At 37.5% G+C, this 11,395-nt stretch overlaps 1 protein-coding gene across 1 annotated transcript; it reads right to left on the bottom strand.

Moving 5' to 3' along the window:
- Window positions 1–1,380: 1,380 nt before the first annotated feature.
- OR2T6 (olfactory receptor family 2 subfamily T member 6) lies at window positions 1,381–2,340 on the bottom strand. Its single transcript, XM_040465521.1, has one exon. It carries the CDS (start codon window positions 2,338–2,340, stop codon window positions 1,381–1,383), a length of 960 nt encoding a protein of 319 aa, XP_040321455.1.
- Window positions 2,341–11,395: the final 9,055 nt, after the last annotated feature.

Genomic DNA, 11,395 nt, shown 5'->3' with positions numbered 1-11,395 from the left:
CCACATATGAGTGAAAACATATGATGTCTGTTTTTCTCTGCCTGGCTTATTTCATTTAGCATAATGCCCTCCAGTTCCATTCACATTGCTACAAATAGCCAGATTTCATTCTTTCTCATTTCCAGGTAGTTTTCCATTGTATATATAAGCCACATCTTCTTTATCCATTCATCAGTTGATGGACACTTAGGCTCTTTCCATAATTTGGCTATTGTTAAAAGTGCTGCTATAAACATTGGGGTACATGTGCCCTATTCATCAGCACACATATTTATTTTTATCAGTGATCAAAGCAATAGAAAAGTAAAACAACAATTAAAAAAAAAAAAAAGAACTGGAATCGTAACCAGCATAGAGGGTTGCTCCAGGTGGTATGTAAAGTTTTTTCTATAAGATGTTTTTCAGGAGCCCAACTCAGAAGACCCACATGAAAAGGCAAAGCACCAAGACCTTTAGAAGAGGGCATGATATGTGCAGACATGGGATTTAACACAGAACCATTTTAAGCCAGATCAGAGCTGAAGCATTGCAGAATTCCCCTGAACTTCTCTACCTTTAACTTTAGAGGATTACAACACTAAAATCTGCTCTGGAGGCAGATCCTAGGCAATTTTTTGAACTTGAGACATATGCACTATCATGTAAATGTGTTAAGTATGCACAGTAAACCTAGAATGCCTAAGTAATAGAATACGTATAAGTTTCCTAGTGTATATGCAAGCTTCTGACCTCTGCCCCATCTGCATACTAAATAAAAGCTAATTGCACTATCCCCAAAGAGATACAATGCTTTTGGAAATATCCCCAGTATTCTCCTTAGTTACTGCAAGGAAATAAATGCTTCCATACCAGACTGACTGTATGCCTTGTATGTGCTACTGGCTTGCATTCACCAAGCGAAGGGACCCATTGCATCCAGTAACAGAATGGGAGGACATGGCGAAATAATAAACACCAGTGGTATTTAGGCACTCTGGCATTATTCATGTTACAAGGTTTCACATTTTTTTTTAATTTTTTTTTCAACGTTTACCTATTCTTGGAACAGAGAGAGACAGAGCATGAACGGGGGAGGGGCAGAGAGAGAGGGAGACACAGAATCGGAAACAGGCTCCAGGCTCTGAGCCATCAGCCCAGAGCCTGACGCGGGGCTCGAACTCACGGACCGCGAGATCGTGACCTGGCTGAAGTCGGACGCTTAACCGACTGCGCCACCCAGGCGCCCCACAAGGTTTCACATTTTTGACAAAATTAGTGCTGATGCACTTTTCAGCATAACTGGCATTGGCAGTTGCTGAATACATTAGTAATATTACCTATGGTATAACCCCAAGTAACAGCACCCATGCACCCCTGAGCAGATGTGAATGATTTAGACTGTCAGAATCCTTCCCGTGTCACACCACGAACCCCTTGACATCTTGCTAAGACCCTTTTAAAGGCCCCGGTTACATCTGTGTTTCTCAAGCTGTAAATGAGAGGATTTAACAAAGGAGTGAGAATGGTGTAAAAGGCGGAGAAGACCTTGTCTTTGATCGGTGTGTGGTAGGATTGGGGAACCATATATGTATACAGGGCGGCCCCATAAAACAAGGTCACCACCATTATGTGTGATGAGCAGGTGGCAAAAGCCTTCTTCTTCCCTTCTGCTGACTTCATCTGGTGCACTGTGATGAGAATTCGGGCATAAGAAGCAATTATCACAGAGAAGGGGATCAGCAGCATCATGACACAACAAACATACATTACCATTTCATAGGCAGCTTTGTCACCACAGGCCAGCCTCAGCATGGTAGGTGCTTCACAGAAGAAGTGATTGATCTTGCGGGAACTGCAGAACGGGAGACTCATGGTGATCGGAGTGAGGAGGAAGCTGTCCAAAGCACCACCAAACCAAGAGCTGGCCAAGATCATCCAACAGACCCGGTGGCTCATAAGAACAGGATAGCGAAGCGGGTTGCAGATGGCCACATAGCGGTCATAAGCCATGAGTCCTAGCAGGAAAAATTCAGCCCCCACAAAACCCATGTAGAGAAAGTGCTGGGCTGTACAGGCAACGAAGGAGATAGTCCCCTTGCCCACAAGATAATTGACCAGCATCTTGGGCACAATGGTAGAGATGTACATCATGTCAATGAAGGAGAGGTGGCTGAGCAGGAAGTACATGGGGGTATGGAGGTAAGGGTCTATATGGATCAGGAAGATCATGACCCCATTAACTATCATGGCCATGAAGAATACAACACAAATTATGCTGAAAAGGAAGCCTGAGGTTGCACCATGAGTGAAGAGCCCTATGAGGGTGAAGTCACTGGAACAGGTTTTATTGTCTCCAACCATGGTGTTAAGTTGGACCTAGAGTGATAAGGAAATAAGTGGGGGGTTAAAGAAAATTCCAGTAGATAATATGAATCATTTAATATGTAACTATAAGCATTAGTAAATTAAAATTACTTGTATAATATTAAACATTTTGTTCATGTGTATATGTTGTGGGGTGGATTTGCAGGTTCTTTCTTGGATATTTCTTCTTGTTGAGGAACAATTTTGAAGCTGAGTCTCCATGGTATGAAGACGAATGGATATTTGGCAATTGATCAGTTTAAGGGAGTGTAGTTATTATTATTATTTTTTTCAACGTTTATTTATTTTTAGGACAGAGAGAGACAGAGCATGAACGGGGGAGGGGCAGAGAGAGAGGGAGACACAGAATCGGAAACAGGCTCCAGGCTCCGAGCCATCAGCCCAGAGCCTGACGTGGAGCTCGAACTCACGGACCGCGAGATCGTGACCTGGCTGAAGTCGGACGCTTAACCGACTGCGCCACCCAGGCGCCCCGAGAGTGTAGTTATTATTGAAGAATGTGTGGACCCCACAGATGCTTCACCTAGAGTTGGTTTCATGTTTATTTAAAACACGGATAGGGCTGTACAACAATTGATTAATTCAAATAACCAAATAATTTAGGAAGATGTTTTATTGAATTGGGAAGTTTATGGCAACTATGAAACTGACCTGCCTCATCTAGACATAACCATTAAGTTGTAGATATGGCTGAAAATTATGCAATATAGTAAATTGGATAACTGCATTGTCCATCTGATCATTATTCAACCTTATTTTTTTCTTCACTCATTTGTTGAATTAGTAAATTGTACACCTGAAACTACTATTATACTGTATGTTAACTAACTGGAATTTAAATAAAAACAAACCAACAAAAAAGATAAAGTGATTCTATTATATAATAAAACACACTAAATAAAATTACAGGCATTGTTCATTAAAATATCAGAGAACCTGGGGCGCCTGGGTGGCTCAGTCAGTTGAGTGTCTGATTTTGGCTCAGGTCATGATCTCATGATCAGTGAGCTGGAGCCCCGCACTGGGCTCTGTGCTGACAGCTCAGAGCCTGGAGCCTGCTTCAGATTCTCTCTCTCTCTCTCTCTCTCTCTCTCTCTGCCCCTCCCCCACTCATGCTCTGTTCTCTGTCAGAAATGAATAAACGTTATTTTTTTTAATATCAGAGAACCTTGAAAAAACACACACACTAATGCCCCATAATTATGAACTACTCTCAATTATAAATGTGGATTAAAATCTCCCCCAAATTAATATTAGTTATTAAACCCAGCAATGCATTAAAAAACCATATCTGCAAATCTGTTCATATAAACCCACTCCCTCTCCTTTTGTTAAAAAAAATAATGTTTATTTTTGAGAGAGAGAGAGAGAGAAAGAGGGAGAGTGAGCACGAACAGGGGCTGAAGCTCAGAGCCCAACACAGGGTTCAAACTCATGAGCTGTGAGATCATGACCTGATCCAAAGTCAGACGCTTAAGTGACTGAGTCATGGGCGCCCCTCCCTCTCCCTCCTAATATGCTTTAAAGTTCAGCATTATTTGTGGGCTAACGATAAAAGTCCTGAATGTGGTTTGCATGAACTTTGGTAGCCTGAATATTCAGGACTCTGTTCTCTAGTGTTCTGTCAGTTTCTCACATTTGTCTCCAAGAAAATAACCAGACTCAGAAGTCCCCCCAGCCTGGAACACAATTATTCTCTATTTATGTGGTTTCTATAATCCCAGGTCTCAGCTCACATAACTTCCCACATGGACCCTTTCTGGTGTCAGTAATAGTGTCAAATACTCTCATATGTTAACATATTTGTTCAAAACATCAACAAAATATTGATACACAATATCAACAAATGATGAAATAGCTGGTACTAAACTTGGAGAAAATTATAAAATTAATACAATGCACTCTTAATTGAAATTCTAATAGGAACTTTTTTCTGGAGAAACTTGGTGAAATAATTCTAAAGTGTATCTGAAAGAATGAGCATATGTTAAATGTCCAGAGGGAAAAAAGTTAAAAATTGACAGTACATTCACCTCTGTAACACCTATGCAAAATATGGAAGCTGAACAACTAGACAGAAAAGACGGATTAGAAATAAACATCCCTCACCACCACCACTCTCCAAAATATACAAAAAATCATAGCATGTAAGTGGTTGCTGCACATAAGATTTCAAATAAATGGAAGGATTAATTTAATAATATTTATATGGAAGTGAAGGAAAACCAAAAATATCACCCCAAACTCCTTCTCTGACATAAAAGTTATTTTGAGCTGAAGGAAATTAAGCAGAAGCAAACTCAGATAATTCTCTTTTCTACATAAAGGCAGAATATAAATTATCCTTTTCCTAGAGACAGACTCTTATCAGCCCAGAGATGGCCCCTAATAAATCTGCAAAAAATCTTACTCTATTTGTTCCCTCCTTTATATTTACATTTCCAATGTGCTGCTCTTGGAAGTCTAAAAGCCCTATAATTTCTCTACAAACTCATTGTTCTTTTTTGAAGATGCTATATAAGTCTCAGTTTCAAGACATCACCTTGAGTTACTTTTTTTTGTTTTGGTTTCTCCTAGGTGTTATACACTGTATGCATTAATAAGCTGTTTTTCTTTTGTTGATTTGTCATTTTGTTAAAGAATCTCACCTAAACATTACATGAATAGAGGTAAAATTTTGTCTCCCCTACAGATTAAAAAAAAATTACAATTTAGAGTTAAAGGTTAAGACTTTTCTTTTAAACTCACTATCTTTACATCAGGTGGCTCAAAAGCTTGAGTAAAAAATATATTACATTTCTAAAAGAAAACTTTTAGACAAAGAAATATTATTTTTTTCATAAGAAAAAGGAATTTTCAAAGAATGACAGTAACACTTAGAATATTCTTTATTTTAAGATTTTATTTTTAAGTAATCTCTATACCAAATGTGGGGCTCAAATTTACAACTCCAAACTCAAGAATTGCACCCTCCACTAACTGAGGAAGCCAGGTACCCCATACATTTAGGATTTTCAGTATGAGAAAGCGGGTTCATGCACTCTTACACACTGATAGCATGAGTACAAATTAAAAGATTTTCTCTAGATGTTTTTGGCAACATTTATTTTATATCAAACATCTTCTATAAACATCTACAGTTCAGCTATTTTTACAAATTTATTCTGAGGAAAAAATAGTATGAAGATGTGAGTATATGCAAAGATGCTAATCAATCATTGCTTTTGACAGTAAAAATAAACTGGAAACAATCTAAATAATCAACATCACCAGACTGACAAAATAAAACTCTCTGCAGCTTACCTTGTGCCTATTGATAATAGTGATGTAGTTTAGGGTTTCTGGTCATGTAAATATGTGCAGGATGTATTTTTGATTAAAAACACATACTACTACTCATTTACATAGTACATATGTATATAAAAATTATAATAATCTATACATAGTTTAGCAATTTTAGCACAGAGATAAGAAAGAATGAGCCCAAGGGCAGAGGCTCAAGAAACAACAACCCTGAGGCTCTGCAGAATTGAATGACGCTTGAGGAATCAGGAAGACACTTTACCAGAGCATCATAGAATCTGGTTTATTTTACTTTCTGAATATTATAAACTTTATATTTAGTCCCTTTCCAAGTAAAATGGACTAGATCCTGATGGTAATCAGAGTCCCATAAACATATCTTGAATCTCTCCCTGATGCTCTCAATCTTTCTGACCAGGGAGAACACCATCCTCTTACCCCCATGATAGCTTTTCCACTTGATTCCACAACTTGTAGCAGTGTGCCTAGGGTTTCTATTTGCTCCTTCTATCTTCCCAACTACAATGTGACATATTTGAGAGTAGAGCCATCATCTAAATAGTCTTTATATTTGCAGTTATTAGAACAGTCTTGCATATAACAGATGGTCTACATATCAATAGATTACTCCTAGAATTTAATGACTCCTATACTTAATATTTTCCGATTTCAAATGTGTACATGAGGGGACAATAAATATAAATATTTGCTTTAAATATTTATATATATTTAAATATAAATATAAATATAAATATAAATATAAATATTTAAATATAAAATAATCACACTGTACCAAAAAAGGCTAACTTTGAAGACCTCTTAAGTCAGAACAAAACTGGGTCTCGGGGGAAGAAAGAAAGTGAATGATATCAGTCAGAGAGATGATGTTGTCAGCCATTGGTTCCCTTCTAACCACATAAATACATTATCCATGCACTTTCAACACAGCTTAACAGCATCTTTCCAACCAACAGCTACAACCATTAATGAAAAGCACTCCCACCTTTTGGATACTGCCTCTTGATGTGTCTAAAATGGGCAAAAAATGTAATACATAGAATCAGTTCATGAAATAGTTATTGGCTTTATCACAATGCTACCAGAATGATTTTCCATTTGATTATCTTTATCCTAAGCCCTTCTGCAAGAAAGTGACATTTGTTTTAAACAAGTGAATGGATATTTGTAGTTGAAGCAACAGAAAATTTGCAGCCCTCTCTCAATGTTTCTATGATTACACTCTACCTATATATCTATATTATATTATAACTATACATCATATACACATATAGTATACCTATTATACTATATCTATATACCTATATTATACTATATCTATATATATACTATATCTATTATTATACTGATGATCCCATTTTAAGTATTCCATTTTCACCTGAAAAACCTACCTTTATGTGTGCTAAATGAGTAATGTGACAGTAGTCAGAAATAGTTAAATAATAGCCTATGTTTTAAGGTTTGACAACTAGTTTTTAGTCTACAATTTGGGCTTTATTAGTTCAGTCCAAAATATTTGCCTTTGGACTCCTGGCTTGTGCTTCATCTACTTCCAGTCCATTCTTCTTAAGGTAGAGCACCCTAATTCCTTAAACCTCCACCAAAATTTCTACTTTACAAACCTATTCAATTTAATTGTTTTGGCATCTTACCTAAGTCTTCATGTTTTAAATTTACATCAAGTTTGTTGTAAATGAAGGTGCAAAAAATATCTGAATTTTATCAAACCATTGACCTTTCTTATCCATTCTCCCGCCCATACCCCACCCTAGCCCCATGCACATTATTTAAGAGATACAAATGGTTTTCTTACCCTTAGAATGTAGGTGAAGAAGGTGATAACAGCAGATGACTTATATCTAGAAAAAGGTATATGAATCAAAAGCAAAACTAGTTACAGACAACATCACAAGAGATAAGAACTTAGAAAATAAGCAGATAAAATGGAACTTCCTTGGTTTCCTTATTTCTTATCCTCATAGAGGTCTCCTTCCTTCCTTGAAGTGATGGCAGGAGATTCAGGTTGAAAGACACAAACCATCAAAAAGAAGATTGTTAGAAGTATTTAAAGATGAAACCTTAACTGGAGCCATGGATTTTATACTTCAGTGCCACAAAAACTTTGGGGCACATTGCACCAGAGAACTCAAGAGAACGTTTAAATAACCTGCAGAATGTCATCATAATCATTCTGAGATTTCTTATGGAGACATCTCCTTCTAAGAATCCAAGGGTTATCAATTAAACTGGCTCTGGTTGGTACTGAACCAGACTGAGACTTCACTCAAATGTCTAAATTGTAAGCAAACGTTCCACAGCTAAAGTGATTGGGCTGAATTCTCTCCAGTATTTTTTTTTAATTAGTAGCTTGAGAACAACTATTTTATGGATGTTTCATCACCAAACACTTATGTCTTTTATTCCTCTAGAGAACAGATTAGTAATAATGGGAAAATTGCCAATGGAAGGAAGAGAAGTTTTCATTTGGTCATTTAATTTCTCACTTCAAGAACAATTGTCAGCTCTAATCCTGTCATTTTTCTCTTTCAATAATCACCTTCTCATAAAGTCCACTCATTAACTAAATGCCACCAAAATAACTTGTACAATCACCAATTTAATAAAAGTACTGGCCAATTTGATAAGAAAGTATGTTTTTGTTTAGCCTATTGTCAGTGTAATGGATGTAAAAACGCAATTTAAGAAAGTGATTATTATGAAACCTTATTTAACATATGGTTAGAAAACAAAGTTGGTGAAAATACTTTATTCCAGATTGGTAATTCTTAATTCATGTACAAGCCACCTTTGTTTGAAAAAAAAAAAAAGCCATTGCTTTCTTTTTTTAAAACAACAATTCATTTAAAAAATGCAAAAACATGGAAAATAGTTCATCACTACAAAAAGCAAAAAAATGTGCTAGTTCAATCTGAAAACTTTGATATGTTCAATTTATCTCTGGGAACACCAGACTTTGTGGTTTCAGATTAATACTTCTTGTGAGAGGATAGAGATGGGGTAGAGTACAGGATTTATCCCTCCACCCCCCCCTCCAAAAAAAAGCATCTGGAGAGAAAGTGGAAAAATAGAAGCAGCCACAGGGACTGAACAGAAACAGGAGAAAGAAGAGGGTTTAAATTCCATGAAGACTATAAACAGCAGGAGTGCAGAGTCTGAAACTCTGCAGCCCAATACCTGGAGGTGCTCTGGTGGGAAGGGAAAATCCCTGGGATCAGAGAGTGAGGCTCTCAGGGTCCTCAGGCTACATGGAGACAGGCGGTTCCCCTGCTGGGATGACATTTGGTACAAGCTGTATGGCCACCCCACAGGCAAAGGTCCCAGTGGGCCCCAGAGAACAACCAGATTCGCTGGTGCTGGAACAAAGACATTAAGGGGGAAGCCTGGTGTCAGATGTGTGTTGCGATTTTCCATAAACCCTGAAAAGATGCTTCTACAAGATTGTGCAAACTTTTTTGGTGGCAGCCTGGTCACCCAGCCACAGGTTCTGGGTATTGGTAGCAGTATGGTCTTGTGAAAGTTCCAGGGGGTGGGCCAGCACCAGCCATTTCTTAGCAAGACCCTCCCCCAGAAGGTCTGAGTGGGTCAAAATCACAGTCCCTCAGAAGTGAGGGGTTGGGAAACACAGTCCCATTTGAGATAAAACTCAGGACTGATGTGCTATCTGGCAGCCTGACAGCTTGGTCACAGACAGTGTAGAAGCACAAAGTATACAGAAGCTGCAGACAAAGGAGGGGTGCTTGATTGTCAGTGGTGGATAGCACAGAGTTCCTATACTAGAGACTAGGAAGCTGAGTGACACCATTTTCACTCCTCCTGCACATGTGCATACATGCTTATACAAGCCACAGCCATCCACTCCAGTAAGCTAAGCAGCACCAACTAGTGGAGAAAGGATCATTACATTAAACCCAGCCCAAATGGGCCAACAGTGCTCTTGACAAAAACAAGTCTCAGCCTGCTTAGTTTACGGACTATAAAGTGCTTCACAACTTAACTTCTATGGGAAATCAGATGTAAATTCAATTGTACTTCATTCTGTTCTCTGGTCTTTTAATTTTTTTTTTCAACGTTTATTTATTTTTGGGAAAGAGAGAGACAGAGCATGAACGGGGGAGGGGCAGAGAGAGAGGAAGACACAGAATCGGAAGCAGGCTCCAGGCTCTGAGCCATCAGCCCAGAGCCTGACGTGGGGCTCGAACTCACGGACCGCGAGATTGTGACCTGGCTGAAGTCGGATGCTTAACCGACTGAGCCACCCAGGCGCCCCTGTTCTCTGGTCTTTTTATTCATTTTTTTTCCTTTTCTTATTCTTGAATACAGAAAGGAAAAATTCTATTTTTTTTCCATTTTATTAAAAACATTTTTGTTCCATTTTTTTGTATTATATTTTTTACTTTTTTGTGAATTTTTGAAATTGTTTTTTACTTTCATTATTTCATTTTATTCTATTTTATTGTATTCATTTCTTTCAAACGTTTGAAAATTTGAAAATTCAATGAATTAATAAAGTAAATAAATTTGAATTTCCTTTTTTTCTTCTCCTTTTTCTTTTCTTACTTTCCCTTTTTTCTCTAATCTATCAAGCTTCTTTCAACAACCACACCAAAACATACCTAAGATCTTGCATCTCTATTTTGATTTCTTTGTGTTGTTTTTAATTTTTTAATTGTATTTTTTTACTTTATTAATTCATTTTCTTACTCCAAAATGATGAAAGGAAGGAATTCACCCCAAAAGAAGAAACAGAAAGAAATGACAACCAGGGACTTAATCAACACAGATACAAGCAAGATGTCTGAACCAGAATATAGAATCATGATAATAAGAATACTAGTTGGAGTTGAAAATAGATTAGAATCTCTTTCTGCAGAGATAAAATAAGTAAAAACTAATCATGATGAAATAAAAAATGTTTTAACTGAGCTGCAATCTCGAATGGATGCCATGGTGGCAAGGAAGGATGAGGCAGAACAGAGAATCAGTGATACAGAGAACAAAATTGTGGAGAATAATGAAGCAGAAAAAAAGAGGGAGACTAAGGCAAAAGAACAAGATTTAAGAATTAGAGAAATCAGTGATTCATTAAAAAGGAACAACATCAGAATCATAGGGGTCCCAAAAGATGAAGAGAGAGCAAAAGGGCTGACAGAAAACTTTCCTAACCTGGGGAAAGAAACAGACATCAAAATCCAGGAAGCACAGAGAGCTCCCATTAGATTCAACAACAACAAGAAAAAGACCATCAACAAGGCATATCATAGTCAAATTCATAAAATACTCAGGCAAAGAAAGAATCATGGAAGCAGCAAGGGAAAAACAGTCCTTAGCTTACAAAGGAAGACAGATCAGGTTTGCAACAGACCTATCCACAGAAACTTGGCAGGCCAGAAAGGAGTGGCAGAATATACTCAATTTGCTGAGTTGGAAATATATGCAGCCAAGAATTCTTTCCCCAGCAAGGATGTCATTCAAAATAGAAGGATAAATTAAAAGTTCCCCAGACAAACAAAATTAAAGGAGATCATGACCACTAAACCAGACCTGAAAGAAATTTTAAGGGGGAATCTCTGAGGCGATAAAAGACAAAAAAAATAAATAAACCAAAAGCAACAAAGACTAGAAAGGACCAAGGACTGGAGAACAGTACCAAAAACTCCAACTCTACAGGTGATATAATGGCAATAAATTA

This window comes from Herpailurus yagouaroundi, unplaced genomic scaffold (genome assembly GCF_014898765.1).
Source record: "Herpailurus yagouaroundi ecotype Mexico unplaced genomic scaffold, PumYag 566, whole genome shotgun sequence".
Classification (NCBI taxonomy): Eukaryota; Metazoa; Chordata; class Mammalia; order Carnivora; family Felidae; genus Herpailurus; species Herpailurus yagouaroundi.
The sequence above is the reverse complement of the archived record's forward strand: the minus strand, read 5'-3'. Positions and strand labels throughout refer to the sequence as shown.

Excerpts from the sequence above, each read along its gene's own strand:
- OR2T6 (XM_040465521.1), bottom strand. The coding sequence starts at position 2,340 with ATGGTTGGAGACAATAAAACCTGTTCCAGTGACTTCACCCTCATAGGG.